The 22059-nt window shown below is 39.2% G+C and overlaps 1 protein-coding gene across 4 annotated transcripts in view; it reads left to right on the top strand.

The window, feature by feature from the left end:
• Window positions 1-22059, top strand: part of AKAP6 (A-kinase anchoring protein 6) — a 274206-nt gene that overhangs the window by 95272 nt on the left and 156875 nt on the right. For all 4 annotated transcript variants that reach the window (XM_032113046.1, XM_032113047.1, XM_032113044.1 and 1 more), the window contains exon 5: window positions 19850-19972. In XM_032113046.1, the coding sequence (XP_031968937.1) occupies window positions 19850-19972 (123 nt within the window). The remainder of the gene's footprint in view (window positions 1-19849; window positions 19973-22059) is intronic.

Below are 22059 nucleotides of genomic sequence, written 5' to 3'. Positions count from 1 at the left end.
TTCCTCGCAGCTGCAGTTCAGTCCTACCAGAATGGAGGAGTAAGAATCAGCTGTAACAACTGGCTGCAGCTGTAAACACTCTCTTCTTCTCCATACCCACCCTTTCCTCACCTCCTCTGTAGAGTGGATTGAGCTTGTGACAGCTGGTAAAAGTAGTTAGCTGTTCTGTGGCCAGAGTAAACCGTTCTAGGTAGTCACTCCAGGTGCTGCTCTTGTCCTTGAGGAACTTTACTGCTGCTGACACTGCTCCTTCTACAATTTCTCAGTGTTCCTGGTTGTGGTAAATGTTTGGAAAATGTTAATGTGGAGTTTGAAAATAATCTTATGAAGTATGTTTGGCTCGTAGTAAAAGAAGACCTTTAAACAGAAAGAAGAGCAGATGCAAGGAGGACTGCTAGGAAAAGAGAGAGAGAGAGAGCTCAGTATCCCATGCACTCAAAAGCAGCACATAAGTAAGCTTCATATTTCACTAAATATGCTTCCTGAATAGTGAATAAAAATAATCAGGTGAAAATGTTTTAAATACTTAAGAAAAATTATGCTACTTTAAAGAAATATAAGTTTTTCCCAAGCTGCTTATTTACCCAAGTTTTTCTATTGTTGCTAGTTATTAAATCTTCTGCTTGTAAGACTAGTTAAAAACCAATTTGTCACTTTTTCAAAAGCTCTAACCAAGGTAAATCCTGCCTCAGTGACAGCATGATGCCTTGCTGAGATACTTTAATTTGACATAAGTAATAAGAAAAGAGAAAATTCCTCTCTTAGGTGATGCTATGAAATATTGTGAACAAAAATGAACCTAAGTAAAAACACTGTACCTGTGTCACGATTAAGTTCTTTCTTTTTCTATATCTCCTGTTTCATAATTCCCTAAGACAAGAATCAAAAATGTGCCATTGCTTTTTTCAATTATTTTAAATTGGCAATTGCATTAATTCTGTTATCCAAGAAGATGTATCCCACTCGAAAAGGAGTTTCTTAATTTCACGAATACATGTCTTAGCAATAATTCAATACTGCTTTTGCTAGAAGCAGTTTTGTGCTGAAGAAGTCAGATCTGAAGGGTGAACTTCATTTTAAGTACAGAAGAAGCACGCTTATTCCCATTTGTAATCCAGTTACACTGGTGTAGATGTCTAGCATGATGTATTTTATTTATTAAGATTGTAAACAAAACTAAAATAACTTAGTCTTTCATTTTGGGATCACGACACCTTAGAAAAAACTGGCAGCCTCAAAATCATTGAAAGTCATGTTTTAGCTCGGTAATAGGAATAAAAAGGAAATTTTGGTATTTTATTATGATTATTATGGGAATAAATTTGAATTCGTATAAATCTGGTGATATCTTGATAGAAAGCAATTTGTTGAACATATGCTAAAGTACTTATTGGAAATTTTATTAATTTCTTAGTTATAGGAATGATAGTCATGGGCAGAAACTGATAAATTGTTATTTTTCGTACTTGCAGATTATGCAGATCTCCCTGCATGGGCATTATCGTCCTGTTAATCTTCCTGTCTGTCTACAGATAGAATTCTGCTCAACTGCCCCATTTGCTGCTACATAGGGCCAGTTTTTTCCTTTGCAATATATATTGCATAATCTTGTCATATTTTGTCTTGCACTGCAGGTAACCCTTTGGCACATGCTTCTTGTATCCTTAGTAATGGGCACCTTCACTCTGGGGTGCAAAACAATTTATGTGGCTGTTCCTTTTGTGTTTCAGAAATTACTTTTTGGAGTGAAATGTGAAAATGAGTGATCCCAAATTATGAAAGTTCCTCTCACCGTTTTAGTTCAGCTTTTAGGAGCTACCCCAAATGAATTTTTAGAATGCAGATTAAGCTCTATATTTCTTGTTACACTAGCTGAAAAGGGAACAGATATAACAGCAGCATTCTCACAGATAACGCCAATAGAGTTCTTCACTATAAGAATTTGACTGATTGCCACTTCTCACATGTAATACTAGGATGACAGAGTATCGGTTTCAGAATGCTTCAAGGTTTGCTTTCTGAAAGAAAGCTAAGTTTTCCTTAAAATCATATTAATAATTGGGTTTTTTCCCCCTTTTTTATGTGCAAACGGAAAAATTTGGAGCAGAAAATGATCTCAGACTGACCTAATGGCAATGCATTTTCAATCATTTTATGTGAATAAAATACAATAACAATAAAGTAACCTTGTTCAGGTAGTTTTATCTCTTTCTCTAGAAACGGATACTAGATTGACTATACTGATATCCTTGTGCTGTAATCTGTGGTCATTGATAATTCCATCTACTTGTTTTTTTTGAGGACACTATCACAAAGGTTAAAAATGTAACCATTTGCAAGAGATGTGTTTGTTTTGTAGGCTTCAGGGTTAATCGTATGGAGGAAATTACTGATTTTTTTTTGTTGTTGTTACATAGGTTTATAGCTTATTTTATCACAGGCTCCATTTCTGCAAAAGGCCACTGAATTTCCTCTGCAAGAAGAAATTTGATATCTATTGATCCCATATTTTCAGTTCATCACATTTCATAAATTTGCCCTGAACTCCACTGGCTCTATATTTTGTTTGGGTAGGCCAGTCAGACTTGGTTACCCACCTTCTTGATGTGATAAGGAGATAAAATAATGCTGCTCTACAAGTTTTTCAGCTGTCAGTTACAGCATGCCCCAGGGATCCTACAGCAAAGACATGGATAAAAATTTTACTGCTTTCCAGGACCCTGGCAGGCAACCCCTCACCCTTCTGCAACCATTTATCCCAGCTGAACCTAGGATGCCCTAGTAGGGCAGAGATCCAAGACCCCTGTTTTAAATTGGAGTCATGGGAATAACTTTCCTGTTAAAAAGGAACTAAGGATCAGTGCAGCCTGCAGAGGAGACTGCAATATCATATCTAAACTTGTTACTGTGACAAATAGCAGGTCTGTTGGGATGGGAAAGATCTTCATTTTTAGAGAATAGTCAGAAAAAGTAACTAAATGATAAACTTCTGCAAGGGCTTAATGGACTTGTTAGAGCAAATTTGTGTTGGAGATGTGTCTGGAAGTCCATGTGAGTAGTGGAGAGCCAGTTTGCTAGAAAATAGTTGGAGAGCTGACACAAAGGGGAAATAATTTGATTTGATTGAAAGGGGACAGAGTTGCTTCTGGACAGAGAATGGACTGAAAACACACCAGTACAGCTAAGGTTGAAGCTGGATTGCTTTAGGAGAAGTTTACTTGTGTTTGGGGGTGATTTTCATCATTAGGGGGAAAAGCTTGCACAGAGGTCAAATGCAGTTTGAGCTGTGGAGCTATGGTAGTGAAAAACTAATAGGAACTGATAACTCTGATGAAGCTTGGTAACAAAGAAAAACATGGAACCGAAATCAGTGATGTCAGAACAGGTGTAAAAATCAAACATAATCAACAGGGCATAGAACTGGCTTTTTTGGATTACCAGAGAAAGGATTTTAAAAGTGTTGTAATGCTCCGCTTACCCCTCTTACTTTCAATAACTTAGTGCTTCTAATATTTGCTCTCTTAAAATAAGTGGATTTCTTCATTTTCCTAACAGTGTGCTTGCCAAAATCTGTTCATTTCTGAATCTTACTTACACTGCTTCATACAATTTAGATTGAAATACTGCTTTGGTTGATGACCAGTTTATAAAAAAACCAGTAAGTGAAAGAGGTATCAGATCCAGAAATTCCTTGGCAGCTCTGCAGTTTTCTCAGCAGTCTTGCTGCTTGGTCCAGCATAATTGAAAATGTCATTTCACATTTTGTACTGAGACACAAGTTTGTGCTTTGCTGTTTTGAGTCTGATGATACTCCCTTGCTTCAAAAGCCCATGCCTCAGCTTTCAAGCTGGTCAAACCATTATTAAGCAATAACGTAGCATACATATGGAACTCTCACTTTCAGGCAGACAAATAGAGCTTTACTAGAAAATTATATTGAAATACAGTGAGCCCTCTGTTCCTCCAAAACAGTTCCTAACAGTTTGCTTGAATTTTAAACAGCTCCTCCAAGTACATTCACTTTTCTTTGGCATTTGCTTTACCAGAAATAGTTTGAGCAAGTTTGTAATCAGCAATTTTTGCAAAAAGTGGCAACTTCCATCTAAGCTGTACAAATTCTGAATTATTACATCTCTAACTGACTGCAGGAATTATGCTTGCTTAATGAAACACATCTATTGTGAAGCATATGCTTGTTCAGAATGGTTTGAGTTTCCAATGTAAAGACCTCAGAATGATTTGGTAGTGAGTAGTTTTAGATCAGGGATTTTTTATATTCAGGATTTGGCAAGTCATTCCAAATAATTTGTGGTGGGGGGAAAGGACGGGAGGGGAAGACAGAGGAAGAGAAAGAAATAGAAAGAAATCTGCTCCCAAATAATTTTAGTAGCAATGATTTGAGAGTACGTCTTTACTGGTATTAAGAACTGGTGGTAGGGTATATGCCTACATCCAATGTTTGGCTCACATCTGATGTGAGACCTTTGGCTGCAAAAAGTCTCATAATTCTGTCCTTTTGTGTACATAGTTAGATGCCACAGGGCATTTAAGCTACAAACAGCTTAAATGAACCAAGGAGCAGCTGCTTTTGCATAAATGTTTCTGTGATCCATCCACTTCCATTCTTATGCAGTCACTCAGATCAGCTTTACGTGACCATTGGCTTTATGACCTAGAGTCATGTCTTAATCATCTGTACCACAGCCTAGACACAGGCTGGAACCAGAGCCATCCATGTTATTTTTTTGTAACTGGAAATTTCTTGATATTGCTAGAGGATCTCTGGATCTCTGCTAACAGGCTAAGGGGTGTAAAAGACTTGAAGGTGGAGAGAGGGAACAGTAAGACCACAAGAGGTGGACTTCTTGCTCTCATTGTAGCTAAGGATAGGCAGGAAGGTGCACAATGGATGCCAGGTAACTTACCTGGATAGCCAACAGAGGCTCCAGGTTCAACAGGGATGCAGCTGTTTTTGGACAACGAATCACTGGTGACTTCAGGGTGATCTTATGATATACCTGTTTGTATAAGTGTGGAGACACTCTATTGTCTGTAATTGTTTGGTGCATTCAGTTTTCTCCTGAAGGTAGAGAAAGACACTCAAAAACCACTGAAGTAGGTTTGGGAGCTTTCAGAACACAGATAGAGTCAAATTGCTATTGGGAATTTACCTCAGTGTGAGTGTGGTGGTTTAAGAAGAATCTTCTGTTATTTAGGACTGAATCATCTGTAACTACTGTCTTATAGGTGCAGGTGCTGGGGAGAAGTTTGGTTCATTATGAAGAGTTTGAGATAACTTCAGCTCTGTCCTGTTAATTACTTACTGTATTGATTATGGCTCCTTGAAGTGCCTCCATTATTAAACAGAAAACTATTACATTTGAAATTATGGCTACTAATATTCCCTTAAATATGGTAAATACAAAGGGATGAGAGAGAATGCTCACTGCTTTTTACATTCATAGGGGTATGCCTTTCACAATGTTTTAAGGTCTAGCTGTTCTGTTACATAATATACTTAGTCTCTGGGCTACTCATGTTTTATGTATCTTCTGTGAGGAAGTACAGGATATTCCAGAAAGATACAGTATACCAAAATCACCATGCTCTATTCTAAATATTTAATTTTTTAAATAATACATTGCTACTAATTTCCACCTAAATCAAATTCCAGTCTATCTACTGTTAACACATCATTGCCTTAAAATGTGTACATGCTAGAGATGAGTCACAGGAAGACAAATGAGCAAGGGTCTTGAGAGGATTAACCTGAGAGGAAAGATCAAATCCACTTATATAAGATTATTGCATAACTTCTCAAAGTCTCTTTATATCTTTTTCATCTTGTGTGTCTTTATATATTTTGACAGCAACTACTTTTCTTTCCTTCATCCTTTCCAGTATCTTATGATCAGGAATGAACCATTAAATCATGTTGACTCTCAAATCACAGTTGTCATCATTAGGCATCAGAGTGAATATAATTTGTGGTAAATATGGTCAGGAAACTGTCTCTCAGAGGCTTGTTTCAGACTGTCTGTCTGCTTATGCAGGTTTTCTTTATTTATTTTGAAGGTAACCAAAAAGGCAAAAACCCTATTTTCTTGCCTTTGCTTCAGGATTTGGAGCAGAGATGATAAACCTCACAAACAGCTGAGACATCCTTCGTGTATCAAACTGGAGTTGTATCTGAATTTTCCTAAATTGTTAGTAATGACTTATTTTGATCACTGACTCACGTTCAGGTCAAGTAAGGTTTTCCCAAGCGACAGCCAAATTTGCTTCTGGTTTCCTTTGGCCAGTGTTTGGAGTCTTTCCAGGCTGACACTGGAGAACCACCAAGCAGACAGATTTTTGGTAGTAGACAGTGTAGACGTTCAAGTCACAGTAACTTAATATTACTAAGTCCTTTTTCTCTGCTGATACCAGCATGTGACTACAAGAATGTTTCCTCAGTAAGCTAAGTAAGACCAAAGACACACAGGGTAATTTAAAATCATCTGCTGCACCAGTAGGTGCAAGAGAACTATAGCACCTAACCTAAAAATATCTCAAGTAAGTCCAAACCAGGGTCATGTATTGTAGTGCAAATCTCTTACAGCTTTGTAGAGGTAGAGAAAACCAGGAAAAAAATATAGTGAATGCGTTAAAACCAGCAAAGCTTCTGCAATTAAAAATAAAGAACACAAAAGGAAACAAGACCTGAGATTGTTTTTTAATTTTGTTCTGTAAATATATCAAAATCTGGGGATAAAAAATGGTCAGAATTAGGGCCTAAAGAGGGTGTAAAGGAAGGCCCCCTAGAGACCGCTAAAAAAAGAAGCTATCTAAAATGGAAAGTTGATGAATTAGGAAGCAAATGAAAAGCAGTTAATGGAGGAACTAATAGTGACAGGATTTCTTTGGAGACTGCAGGTGAACAGGAACCGAGTGCATAACAGGAGGCTAAATGAGGGAACTAGAGGAATAATAATGGAGTAAAGAGAAGAGGTGGTGAATCTTAATCTCTCCTCACTGTTGCCATATTTAGCAAAGAGTGGCAATCACCATTTCCCTATTTTTAAATTCAGAAATATTAACTGCAAAACAAGTTCATGGGTCAAAGAATTACAATATCTCTTGTGAGGTGACAGACTTAACCTCTTCTAACCAATTAGCCTTGAAAAATAGGAAATGCTGAATTAAACTTTCTGATTTTGAGGGGGGATGGTGGTCATTATATCTTAAGTCATGTCAGTGATGCAGCAGAGGTCAGTATATTTAGCACTTGCCCACAAGCAAACAGCATCTGTTCTATTTTAGTAAAAAGTGATTTTTTCCTTCCTTTTCAAAAACTTTCAGACATGGTGATATATTGCCCTCTTGAGGCTTTAACTGGTTACTGCAGTTGTTTTACAGCTATTTTATTTCCTTCTGAAATGAATGAGCTCCGCGCAACTTGACAAACGTGGTTGTTAGAAATTCGGAGAATAAATAAATCATAAGCTAGAAAATTTCCCCCTTGTTAGTAGCATTTTGGTTCTAATGTAGTCTCCAATAACTTTTTTGCTATGTATTTTAGCTCAACAAATTTAATTTTGAAATAGAGAACTAGAGTTATATTATTTAAATAAACAGTGTGTGCCCTTTGTGAACATCAGGTCAAGAATATAGTGGCTTTCTTTCTTTTTCTATCACTTAATGGCTAACTTACTGAAAATTTTATGTAAAAATAATGAGCATAACTTTTATTCAAAAGGCACTGAAAATCCCATGGAGTTAATTTTGTGCTATGGTTTAAGGGTATAAAATGTGGCTAATTTCATTCTTTTATGTGATTTATTCTTTGTTTGGGAAAATGTAGCGTTTTGGAACTTCACAAAGCATTGTTTAATTGACATCATTCCACTCAGACTTCAGGCTACAGGAGCAACCATGGTATGTGTATATCATGTGTACTTTTCGAGGAATTAAATGCTTGGGGAATGAGGTTCATTTCTAGCAACTATGGGATCAAAGAGTAAAGAAATGTTGGGACCAGTTAGAGGAGGTGCCAGCATGGCTCAAACTGAGTGTTCTCCAGTGCCCAGCACATGGCACAAGGTAGCAGCTGACCATCAGCTGGAAATAGCAGCTGCACAAGGGTGTCCTACCCCAGTCCACCCTCTGAAGCTCAAACACTCAGGGTATGCAAACCAAGGAATGATGGTCACCCATAACTGCTTATTTTTCAGAGCAGAATAAAGCTTTATATTAAGCCGTTACAAAGGCCATAATATGGAAAAAATTGTAAATGGAGATTAGTTTGTCTTTTGGATGCAGTTCATCTCATAATCAATACATACATTAGCTGTAAAAAAAATCTGAAAATAAATTATGTTGTCAACACAACATTTAAAATAATTACATGAAGAGGAAATGCAGTACTTCCAAATACCCTTACTTCACTGTAAGTTGCTTCAACATCCACAGTTATATTGGCAGCACTTTTAGACAAAGCGCATCAGACTAAGTCCCAAATTTGCTGAAAATTAAGATCCCAATTAGAGACTTCCATTATCCTTAGAGTTTGGTTTAAAGCTGCTGAATAAGAAACATTTCAAATTGAAAGAAAGAGAACAGTGCTCATCAGGAGACTTGATTTTAGGTTTACCTGTAGAATAAGTAATAAATTTTTACTTATGAACAAGAGGTCCTGAACTAACTTCTACATTTTCTATTCCAGTTTAGAGTGCACAAAAAAAAAAAAAAAAAAGGAATTTGGGACTGTGAAGTTGATGTGAATTTACTGCAGCTTTGTGCCACTATCCTTTATACAGTACATAACAGCTCATTTTGGTGTCTGGCATTTTTACCAAAGACAGGCCCCTCTCCTGTGCTGTTCTCATGGTCCCTTCTAAATCCAGAAACTCCTTCCCGCTGCTGCTGCAGAAAAGTTCCCCTTTTCTGGGAATTACTGGCATCATCTTTCTTGGCTCAGGCAGATTTATTTGCTGTTCTTGTCCTTTTCTTGATACATCCTTGGCTACAAATTTCTGGAGACATTCTTGCTCCCTGGTATACTGAGTGAAGCAGGAATACATAACCTAAAAACATTTACGTGTCTTAGCTGAACTCTAGATATGGTAAGTCTTTGACTTAGACAGGGTCACATGAAAGTATAAGCTAAAAAGGCTTTAGTTTGGTGTATTTGAGACTGTGATACATAAGTGAAGACTTATCCGGTATTAGAAGATGTTTTGGCATCTTTGTTTCCTGGCTGCTGCTTAGACCTCCTGAATTTTATATAGAAAAGAAATCACTCAGAAAAAAGTTAAGAGCAGTGAGAGTTTCTGTAAGACACGACCAATAAAAGACATTGCTCTTTGTAAATAAATATATTTTCAGAAATTATATGTCAATCCTGGTAGTATGATGAACTTTGAAGACCAGACTTGTATGATCCTTCGGAAGTTTGTACATTACTCAGATCACTCAATATCATGGTTTCTGACTGTTCCACTTTTAACTCTCAGAGCTTCTGCCTGCCTGTTTTATTGCCTACGGCCCAAAGAATGTCACACTTTTTTGTTTAAACTAACTCTAAATACCTATCTTTCCTTTTCCTTTTATTTCCTCCTCCTCCATTTTCCTCCCTGCATATGCCTCATTTCCTTATATTCTGTTTATTCTATTTCTGTCTCATTTTCAGGGCTCTTGTTATCCTTCAACTCATGTGTTTCTCCTTTCTGCTGCTTGTACTATCCACTCCATAGTTTCAATACTGTTTCCTCAGGAGCCTTTTTCCAGTCAACCCCAACAATTCAGCCAGACTCAGAATGCTGAACGAGTTGAGTGCTAGAAATATTTTAATACAGATTCACAGTGTAGAGGTTTTCTGATAAAAGCCGTGACTGGTTAGAACAGTGGAAAGCATTTGCTTCTTTAGCCGATACCTGTGTGCCTGCATAAGCCGGTGGGGGTGAAGCTTGCCTGTGGACAGGGATAGGTTTTGGTCAGTGTCCCTCCCACTCATCCCGGCGGCTCAGCGGCGCTGGCAGGCGGCACTCGCTGCGTCCACCAGAGGGCTCATGCCCACTGCCCCACCTTGAAAATAGCTGGGAGTCAAAGTCGTGGGCATGATAACTTAGGAGGCAGATAAGCAGAATTACTGTCTGTCATTCAGGATGTGAATGCATATGTAAGATTTTTCCACACCAAGAAGGATGTGCTCATTTACTTAGTCCCTGGGAGTTCTTTGAACCTCACACTGCTTTTTAGGTACTGCACCCATATTTTCTCAGCCTGTCCTCAATCCTCACCTTAATGAATGTAGGAACCCTAAAACATTGTCTGGCTCTGTTCCAGAGCATTACATCTCAGGTGAGATGCATGGCCACGTCAGCATGAGGAGAGGCCAGCAGCCGTTGCCATCAGAGCAGATGGCATCTCTGGAGGTTTACAACCAGCCCATACTGCTGTTCATTTTATACCAGAGGATTCCTTAAATGACAGAAGAATCAGAGGTTCTTGTCCTTCTGCTTCCTTCTCTCTGCCAGTCCCCCCTGCTCTTCAACCCATTCAAAGTCACAATGACACTGGCTTTTCCTCTGCTGCTGTATTGTATTCCTATGCACAGCTCTCTTGGCCTCAGGGCTACATGGTTCTCCCCAGCATTGTCTTTCCAGCCCATGGATTTTGTTTCTGTGGTTCTGGGTGTTCATTGATCCTTCAAAAGGCCAGGGGAAATGTTACCAGCGGTGTCGGAAGTTTCTCTGCTAATCTAAGAATATACATCTCAGGAACAGGGTTCAGGAAGCATTTGGCTTAGTTTTCCCGTATTTATCTTTGCTCCACAGTGAATCTGCTGGTACTTAGAAGATCCCTTTTTTAGATCTTGCAAGTTTCAAACAGCAGTAAAGGCCTTGTGATAGTACTTTAAAGGGAGAGTAGATCTTCACCTTGAGCCAAAGGTAAGACAAAGTATACAGTAAAGAAAGAATTATGTTTGTAGCATCATGGAAAAGTTTAAGTATCTACAGAGATACATTAAGGAATTATTTTTAATATTCAGGTTAGCATAACCTGCTCTTTGTCTAGAAGCAGAAACAAAGTCAATCCCATTGGGGCAGTGAACTTTCTATTGCACAATTGGATGCACTGTCTTCAAATATAGCCCTTTATAATGGGTTAAAAAGTAACAGTTCACATGTTTCTCTTCACTTTTCATGCTTTTAAAGCAAATTCTATCTTTATGGTTCTCGCTCTTTTACCTAGAAGGCTTTAGGAAACTGAGAAATTAAAAATCTTTTTTGCTATTCCTGCTCTAGTAAGAATACAGTATGGAAAAATAGCTTGGACTCTAAACCAGGAAAAATAATGAGCCAGTGACCATCTTGCGGTTATGGAACAGAAAGTTCCATAACCATATAATTCATGGCCAATTCAATAGATGCCCATTAGGAAAAATGCATTTAATAATAATTTCTGTGTGTGATAGTTGGGCACAAAGCCTAGAGGGGGCACTCATGAAAGATTTGTATAATTCAACAGTCTTTAAAATTCTTAACTAGACAGTACATAGTAGAATTAGTTTTATCTTTACATGGATGTCCACTAAGATAAGTATTTGATCTTTATCTTTTACCAGTTTGGAGGGAGCATTTAAGGCACGCATTCTCATAAACTGGGGTTATTGAGTAAATGTGGCACTTTAGGAGAAAGCCACCAAGTTCTATTTCTGAATAGTTTGTGAATATATCCTGAACCGCATGTTAAGTATTTCCATCCTACTGATGTGTTTGGTCAGTTGTATGTTTCTGTGAGGTCACTGCCTGTCACAGAATCTTGACAATATCACACAAAGAATATTTTCCATTGTGGCATCTTGATTCCTTGGGGATCCCTAACATCTGTATTGCTAATGGTTTTATTGTTGCCTCTGGCTCTACCTCCAATTAAATTGACCGTGGCAGTTTGTTGCAGCCTCATCCTCTTGAGTACCTGGATTTCTTTGACTTACCTTTGCCTATGAAGAAAGTGCACTTTTATCCTTTTGAAAATAAAGTCCATGGGCAGGAATGTGTTCCTCCTGAGACTAATATGCAAGTCCTTTTGTGGTTAGACAAAGGGTTTTCTTAATGTATTCTGTGATAGAAGTGCCCTAAGAGCCAGCCCATCCTTGTACACAGACACCTCTGTGAGCTCAGTCTTTTTGTAAATTGGGAACAAACTTTACAACACTGTCTGCTTGCAACAAAATTGGGCATTCATTTTTAAGCACACAGCCTCATAACCAATTCTTTTAAGAAGAGAACTCCCTTTGTGCAATAAAAGGGAAGGTAGAGAGAGAAAAAAGGTCTGGGGTAGTGATTTAATAAGCACTGCTGTCTGGTGCTTCCACACTGAGGCTTGTGGAACAGAGTAGACCTTCCACCATCACACTTAGCTATCATGGCAGATAATTTTAGTATGTTTGCATTTAATGGTTTGGTGCATTGCTTTAATTCTGATTTTAATCTTACTTTAGGTCATTAGAAGGTCTTTGTACTTTTAGAAATGCAAGGACCAGAAGTGTCTTAAGTATAAGCCAGCATACATGTAAAATGAAAATGTAAGACTAATAAATTGAGTGGTGTTAAAACTGTATAGCTTAAAATTACAAGCCAAAAAGATGAAATAAATTTGCTACCTGTGCCACATATGCACAATAAATATGGGATTTTCTTTCCTTAAAATGGAAACCCAAAATTTGATCTAGGATGAGTACCACAATACTTTTCATAATGGTGCTAGTTGGCTGCAGTTGCTTTCTCTCTTTCATGGCATAATTTTGCAAAATTAATTTTGGTATATGCACTTCCTTAAGTACGTATATCCAAATTCCCCATCTAAAGGAATCCCATATCAAAAATCTACTAAAACCATCTAAGATGCTGCGGCTTTTAGTGTATCAACCACAATTTTAAAAAAATTGTATGTTTCTAAATTCTAGTTTTTGGTAACTCTAAATGTGCTTTCGGAGTAAAGCTCAAAACTACAGAACTGGGCTTTGGTTTACTTCCATTCTAAATGTGGTCTAATAAAAGCTGGACTTGTAAAGTGATAGCTGCAGCTGAGATAGAAACTTCCTCTTTTCCCGTTCCATTCAATTAATGAAAGCTGAACTTCAAAGTCTAAATGAGATCATTTGAAGTGCTAAAATTATTGAACACCAGAACTGTTTACTTTCCTATCTGACCAAAAAAAAAAAAAAGAGAGAGCTTGTAATGTAAAAGTAAAATTAAACCACTGAAATGAAGCTAGGAAACTTTAAAAGTTCTAGTGCAAGAAGTGGTGTTAACCTAGCTGTGAGGCATTCGTGCATAGTTTTAAGTGACTCACTTAATAGCCAACACATTTTTTTCATGACTGTGATAGCAAAAGCTTTTCTGGGAGGTCTTAGTTGTGTGCTGCTCAGAAAATTGCAACCCAATGAGAAAATGTCTGAGCAACACCCCTGACAAGCATGCAAATATGCAAAGAGCCTTTCTATAGTCTCATAAGCACTTATGTTATCAGTAGCTTTCTAGTTATCAGAAGTTTTTTAGTTGGTCAACTCCGTGTTATTTTACTATTTTATTATAGGCAGCCTATAATATTTCTCCTGGGCTCTACTTTCTCTGTTTAGACCATGTGCATTGGCTGTGCAACCAAGTCCAGGAGCATAGCTATGACCAGCAGATACCAAAACCTGCTTGATTGACTTATTTGATGGCAGTAACATCATCGTTGGGTCTGTTACTGCAAACTAGGAAGTGGAAAGTTAATGGATATATATTTCTAAAAGAGGATGGATGGTCTTTGGCCAGAGATGGGGTGAGCTTCTGAAATTCAATAGGAAAGCATAGGAGGGGGACTGTGGAAGCTGGAGAAATATAGGGAGTGAGGAAATCCTGGTCCATGCCAAGAGGCAGTAGTGGAGTGCGGGTAATGAGCAGTGAGGTGTGCTGAACAGCCATCATGATTAGGGAGGAATATCTAAACACAGACCATCAAACAGGAAAAAGTGATGAAGTTAGGTACAAACTGCTTGGTTGCCAAAGACTACCTATTTCTGTGTTCATTAGAAGTATTCAATTTTTATGATGTACATTTGGGATAGACAGAACACGCACAGTCCTATCAAATGTAATGAATTGCACGTGAGATTTCTTCATCTGTCCACCTCTGTAGCCCTCACCCTCATGCTCCAGGGTTTCTTGTACTGGCAGCACGGCACTGCAGCTGCTTTCCTGCTCCGTTATCCCATATACCAGAAAAAACCAGGCTGCCTAAACCAAGATCCTTTGTGCAGCTGTACTGGGTGTAGGGAGCCCTGCAGCCCTGTGCAGCAGGTGGACGATACAAGATCTGTATCTTTCATATGCCATTATATTTAACAGACCAAGGGTAGGAGGCACAATTCCAGGCACATCCTTCCTCAGCCCAATGTCCATGCATGCCTTTGGCCTCTGACCTGATCCATCCCTGCCCTCTTTGCATGACTCAGCAAGTGAATTCTCATTCTTGTGATTAAAAAAATTTGAGAATTCTGGTCATTAATAAAGAAGTCTCAAGATATTTTGTTAAATTCCATCAAATTTATTTTTAATATTTCAGTTAATTAATTAATTCCTTAGTTGTACAGAACAATTGAATTAAGTATATTTTAATTCTATAAGATAATTGAGAAGACACACTGAGTTAAGCTTCCCCCCCCCCTCCCAACTTAGAACTGTCTTTTTCATTCTTATCTATCCAGAGAAAATAGAATTAGACCACAAAAACCCCCAACTTTGTGCCAAATTTCAAATTATGCCATTTTTGTTCTAGCTTTTTTTCTGGGTTGTGTGATCAGGACTTTCTTCTTCCTCCTTGGAGAATCTGTAAAATTGTCATGAAACAAAATGGAAAGCTGAAGGTTTTAAAGGTCAACATTTAAAAATTTCCCATGTGGGGTATGGCTTTATCATTATCTGCAAACTTTACTACAGAAGCAGCTACAAATCATCCAATAACAAACAGAAACATTTGTTTCTGTACTAAGCACTGTAAACTAAGAATAACTTTATGCAGTAGGAGCTCAACATTTTTTGTCTAGCTTGCTAGCACAGTGCAAAACTATTATATTTGCAAAACTGAACCAGCTGGTGTAAAGGCAGAGACTGGATTATACTGGTACGTCTTTTTTACTGTTCTGTTCCCTTCTATTCTCCCTGAGGAATTAATGTACAGTAATTTTTAGCTTCGATGTAGCCAGCTATGAGTTTTCAACTTCCAAGAAGTTTTGATGGAAGATACAATATTTTAACTTCCTGTTAATTTCTACTAAAGTACAAGTCGGGTAGATTTTACAGTATTTTTATTGTAGCGTGATACTCTTTAGATCAGACCCTTAAACAGGAAAAATCAGCATACCTTCACTGAAGTTTATACCTGTTGAAACTTTTTCCCATCTTGAAAATGATGAAGAAAACATATCTAGAGAAAGAAAAACATAGTCTTAATTAGAAAAAGCAGAAAGGTAAGAAGCGTCTATAAAGGGATGTTAAGTGTTTTCGTGGGTATCTTATTAAGTGAAGAGAAAAAAAATGTCCTGTGTTGGTTAGAATTTGTCATCCTATGAATTTATTTATTTCCCTGAGTATTCCTGGATTTGGATTTAGGATTGCCTATTAAGCTTTGTCCTTTGTTTTAATATAATTTATCTTGTAATCTGGTTTTAAACCATAGTTTCAGCTCTGTGAGAGTCTCACAATAGATTTTCTGCATTGTAAGACGATATTTTCTGCATTATTTTTTAGAACTGGTTTTGTCTAAACCTTTTATTTAAAATGTATATCCTGGGAAACATTCGAGATGATAAGAAGAGGAACTGTTCTAATCCTGTTTGTGTCCCTGATGACACGTACATCACTAATTGTGCTCCAGTTAACTGGGCCATCTTGATTACACAGAAATGGCTCCGTGTTGGTCAGTCCGCGGAGGGGCAGTGCCCCGTCAGTCAGGTATAAGTTATGTTTTGGACTTCCTCTGTGTTGTGAGCCTTGAGGGGATTAAAGACTCGGATCTATAGGTATGACAGGGCTGCATGGACCACCGATACCGCTCCTTCTCTAAGTGTGGGAAAGCAGGCGGCGTTGTTCGTGCCTTTGGCTGCCCAGCCTAGCCGGGCCCGCCGGGCAGGCTCGCTCGTGCCAGAGCTCGGCTAAAGCTGGCGGCGAGCACTGGCCTCAGCCTCAGAGCCTCTGGGTAACTGCGCCTTGGCGACGAGCCAGGGACGAGCAGAGGCCGCTCCGCATCCGGCCGGGCCCGTAACTCCCGCGCCGCTGCGCTCGGGGATCCTTGCACAGGGCTCAGTTCCCGAGCCGGAGCTGCTCCCTCGCAGGCAGGGGGAGCCGCGGAGCTGGCGGCTGGGTGATAAAGGCGGCTCCCTCCCTTCCCGCTGGCATCAGGCTATTCAAATAAATAGGATGGAATCCTGGGCACTGCTGTGAAAAAGAAAACCCCGGGGCATTGTTTCGATCACTAATTCAGGGCGAATGAAGTAGGACCTGCATTGCTGGGATTTGATCTCACGTACAATTTGAGATACAAGTAATTTTCTATTTCGAACGCTCTCTAGTAGCTGAAACCGGACCGTCTATAATTTGTGCTCCGGTGTGCGCAGCGGGGTGTCCTTTCGGTGGTGTCCTGGCGCTGGTGTCGCGGCGGTGCTGTGCTGTCCCGGCGGTGCTGTCCCGGCGGTGCTGTCCCCGCGGTGCTGTCCCGGCGCTGGTGTCCCGGCGCTGGTGTCCCCGCGGCGCTGTCCCGGCGGTGCTGTCCCGGCGCCGGCAGGTGGCGCTGTGGGCCCAGGCACGGCACGCGGGCGGGCGCGCGGCGCTCCCTCAGCCGGCGGCCCGAGCGGCCCGTGCCGCCCTGCCCTTCCCGCGGCCCGCGCTCCGCTGCGCTCGGCTGCTACAGATGTGCGCCTGTGAATGGTTTCAATAAAATTTTATAGCCGTCATTTGAAAAATGGTAGGATTATTGTGATTTGTGCAGCCTGGCAGAAGAGAACCCGCCGGGGCTGGCCGCGGCCGCTGCTCCCCCTGCCGCGGGCTCCCCTCGGGCACCATGTCCCCCGCCGCGGTCCCAACGTGCCAGGTGGCACTGAAGCTTCCAGCTTTCTTTTCTTTTCTTTTCTTTTCTTTTCTTTTCTTTTCTTTTCTTTTCTTTTCTTTTCTTTTCTTTTCTTTTCTTTTCTTTTCTTTTCTTTTCTTTTCTTTTCTCTTCTCTTCTCTTCTCTTCTCTTCTCTTCTCTTCTCTTCTCTTCTCTTCTCTTCTCTTCTCTTCTTTTCTCTTCTCTTCTCTTCTCTTCTCTTCTCTTCTCTTCTTTTCTTTTCTTTTCTCCTCTTTTCTCTTCTCTTCTCTCTTCTCTTCTCTTCTCTTCTCTTCTCTTCTCTTCTCTTCTCTTCTCTTCTCTTCTCTTCTCTTCTCTTCTCTTCTCTTCTCTTCTCTTTTCCTTTCTTTTTTTTTCTTCTTTTTCTTTTTCTTTTTTTCTTTCTTTTTTCTTTTCTTGCTCAGATGACGTGTCTCATCGTGATTCTGTAGGAGACTGTCTCTGTGTTTTTTGTCCAGGCCCCCAGACGAGCCCCCAGGCTTTTCCTGCTCCGCACTGGGGCCCGAAGCCCACCTGGCCTGGGCGGCGAGGGGACACCTGAGGCTGATGGAGCTGGACGCTTGCGAGTGTCTGAGCACCTGCGTGAAGTAGCAGACATTACAACACAGGCACGTTTTGTGAGAGGGCAGAAGTAACTCTGTGGCTAATAGTTGCTTTTTATACTGCTGCAAGCCTTCAGTGTTTCCAAGTACCCTTTTGAAGGCATACAGACATTGAGTACTGCAGGCAGATGTTATACGTGTCTGTCTCCGTAAAATACATGATGCATATACAAGCGGGAGCCTTTTTTCTTTTTTTTCTTTTTTTTTTTTTTCTTTTTGCTTACCATATCACCTTGTCTCTCAAGGACAGCACATTGCTAAAATGCAGGCAGAGATTTATTGGAGGGACAAGAAGGACTTTACTCCTCCTGCTCCTCTCCTCCTCAGCTCACGTCTCCCACTTCTCTGCCAGTCTGGCATCTCTTATGCTGCACTGTGAGCTGGAAGAAAGTAAGAAATGGAGCAAGGATAACACCTTGCCCCTGCCCATGTCTGCAGATAGCCTGCTGTTGGGAGATGTAGTTGCCTTCATAACTTGCCCCAGAATAAGGGCATGTTGTCTCAGTCACCATAGCCACTGGGTTGCTTTCCTTGTCTTTCTTCCCCCTCTCTGGAATGTCCTGAAAAATAGCCTACAATGAAACCTGCACAATAACAGTTTTCTTCCTTATAATGGTTTGATATACAGTGGATTCCACAAATATAGATAGCAATAGTCTCCTTATCCTGAGGTCTTGTGGGGACTCACATAAAAAATTTTAATTCCTCCGAGTGCTGAAGTGGGTGCTGTCATGCCTGCAGTATACACTACAGCTTCCTGCCAGACTCTAGCTTTGGTTTAGAAGCACTGCTGCTTCACCTGGGAGCCAAGTGTTGGTTGCTGGACCCTGATTCTTGGCAGTGCTGGGCCAAAATGACTCTTCTACGATGAATTTTGAAGGAAGTGTGGTTCTGCTTGGCCTGGGTTATTACCACTGCACTTTACGTAACCCAGTTGTGCACCTACTGCTCAGACTGCTGTCTCTATCTTGTTTAGAATTCGAATTTCATGGGCAACTTTGGAGAAGAGTATTTGAGGTCCTGAGACACTCAGGAATCTTTAAAAGTTCTATGCTTAGTTTGCTTTTAGCTATCTGAATGGACTAATAATTAGCAGAAATAATTTAATAGATAGAAGGGTGACAGTGAGGTACTGAGTGTGTTTACTGAGTTATCCAACTGGAAATTAAAATTCTCACTATGCTGAAAATTCATAGGTAATGGCTAATAATATAAACAGTATTAGACCTAACTTAATCTAGTCTTATAATGCTTGTAATAGATGCACATTCCTCTTCAGAGTTAATTTTCAGGCTGCTTATAACCATCACGGTCAGTTTATTCCATTTACTCTCTTGCTTTGTGGTGGATAAGACTTTGGTAAAATTATCTGTACTCAGTATGTGCCTATAGAATCATCCAATCATGTAAATTCAGGGGCACTATTTTTAATCAGACAATATAATTGGTACTAATCTTGAAATAAATGGTGCTCCTGAGAAGCAGGAGCTCCTGTCTTCTCCGGAGCACCATCTGTGTGGCTCATATGCAATCAGCAATATTTATATTAAATGCTATATATTCTGCCTCATCTACTGTTTGATTTCCTCTCTGTGAGTCTCATGCTATGAACCAAAACAGGAATCACAACACCCAAGTTCTGACAAGTAATTTTTTCCCTCGATCTGCTATGTATACCTTGTTCATGCAACTTTGTTCAGTCCTTTTGTCAACATTCGGTGTGCATAGTACACCCAGTCTGCCCAGTGCAAGGTGTTTAGCTCAATTTTCTTTATAATTTCTGTGAAGCTTTTTATATATCTCCCTCATATCTTCTGAAACTTTGCTGTTTTCTCTATTTCATCACAGTCATGGGGATCCAACATTTTCTTGTCCCGAAATACCACATTAGGTTAACCCCAGAAACACTGTTCTGCTACTCAGATACCAGAAGACCACTCTCTAATTGTTTTGGTTGGTTGGTTGGTTGTTAGTTTTAGGTTGTAAGAAGCAAAATTTTGCTCTTTTGTCTAAAAAAAAGAATATAATAAAATTGAGCATATATTTTTCACATTGCCATTTTGCTAACAAATGTGCTTTTCTTGTTCTTTCTTTTTTCTTACATGGTAAGGGGTTTGTAAGCAAGCTGGATGAATTCATTCACTGGTTAAATGAAGCCATGGAAACAACAGAGAATTGGACTCCTCCTAAAGCAGATACAGACAGCCTTAAACTGTACCTGGAGACACACTTGGTAGGACAAGATTATACTATGATTGCTATCAGTAATTGAAGTGTTCTGCTGTGCTTTTTATTTGATTATTATTTTTTAATTACTAGTGTGCATCTATATTTTAATGTGAGATTTGCAGCACTGCAGTTTATTTTAATGAAAATACCAACAAATTATTTTCTGCACTTGAAATATGTACTGATAACTTTGTAAAAATTAAATTAAAAGGCAGAATTGCATTACAATTGAGAGTTTATGTCCAAACTGAAAGGGAAGACAATAGCAAGAGGAGAGAAGATATTTTTTTCTGTTGATCTTGCTAGGATATTTACTACAGTGTAACATTAATGAAAGTCTTATTAGTGAGGAACTCTTATTCTATCTCCCACAGTTTTAACATAGCACAGTGTCATTTAAATAAAATATTTGGAATATTTATTTTAGTTATTTTACTTGATGTGCATTTCTGTCATTTAATTAATACAGATTTTATACTGCAGGCAGAAAAGAGAGCTCAATGGGTAGATATTTTAACAGGTAAACTACGGGACAAAAAACTGCTCTAGCTGGTAAAAGGAAAATAAAAAAAGTACGGAAAACTAAACTAAGAAATTTCCTCTCTTTCTACCAAAATCTTAGGTTCTTGCCAGTACGAAATGGAATAAAACATGGTGATAACGCTACTCTGAGCCAATGACCTAGACACCCCAGCTATATGAAACAGTACATTAGCTGAGCCCACATCAGATCATCAACCCCCAAAGCTCAGTCTCATTTCCAGTCTCTGATAATCTTATGGTAGAAAATTATTTGACAGTCCCAGGAAGTCACGTGATGCATTACAGGAAAAAATGCCATCTTAATCCCTACCATAATAGTGGAGTGACCATTATTAAATTAATTAAGTATACATCAAACACATATACAATTAGAACCAAATTGAAAGCTGTCATCAGGATTTCAGCTATACAGAAAGCTCTTGTGGCTTTTGTTCTTAAACATTTCTGTTGTAGTAGTGCCTACAGGCAGTCACTGTATTAAGTGCCCATTGTGGTAGTCTATCAAATGCAGTATGAAGACGCTTCATTTTTCCTTATTTTGCAGGTTTTGGGTTTTGTGGCAGAGTTCAGATTTTTGCCTTGCCTTCTGCACACACTTAGTCCCATGATTCCCACTGTATTTACAGGTGCTCTGAAGACACAGAGCACATTGTGAAGTCAGACCTCAGAAAAGGCATTGGTCAGTTCAATTTGTTTTCCTTGTACTCTGCAACATGAGACTTTTGATGAGAAGTTTTTATGAGTAGAATCACAATTTTCACTCTTGAATGGATAAAAAGAAACATATTACAGGTAACAGCTAAATCACCAGGCTGAGAAACTCTCACAGTCAGTTTCTTTTTCCCTTTCTTCCATGGGAAGGAGCACAGTAGCTCATTTACGGGCAAATTACTTCCAACTTCGCCATGTGGTTCTTGGGGAGGTGAGGCCAAACCCATCTATACCAGACTGGAATGTGGAACAGTAGCTCAGAGGCAGCTCCATCATTGCTAGAGGTAGTCCAAATAAATGGGTATGTGAGCACCTGTACATCACTTTCCCCTGTCAGTACTTAGGTCCCAGCTGCACTCTGTGTATCTAGGGTAGAAAATCCTCATATACTTCAGGATCACTATGTTATGAAACAAGTTGGGGATTTTTTTACTCCACTGCAGAAATAAAATATCTAAAGAATGCTTCAGTTTCCATTTGATAATATTATAATCATTTTATGGCATCTATGGCCAGTGAAAAACCCACTGAATAACCTGAAAAAACATAACTGAGTTTTGTTTTTTGAATTTCAGAAAATGTATGCTATCATACTAGTTTCTACACAGCAGAAAATACAGAGCATTTTTGTAGCATGGAAGGTAGTTATTTGTATTAACTAGATTGTCAGCTTTTCAGTGGCTTTTATCTGTCAGACATCCTAATCTGTGTTTAAACAGAAGTATATGAACTTCAATTCATGTTAAGCTCACTGTTGAAATTTCCCTTAGCTGAGCATTGTAAGGCAATGGTGATCATGGTTTGTGTGAGGGACTTCTCATTTTCTTCTTTTGCCTG

The sequence above is a fragment of the Corvus moneduloides genome, chromosome 6 (genome assembly GCF_009650955.1).
Source record: "Corvus moneduloides isolate bCorMon1 chromosome 6, bCorMon1.pri, whole genome shotgun sequence".
NCBI classification, from domain to species: domain Eukaryota; kingdom Metazoa; phylum Chordata; class Aves; order Passeriformes; family Corvidae; genus Corvus; species Corvus moneduloides.
This window is presented reverse-complemented; position numbering and strand designations above follow the sequence as displayed.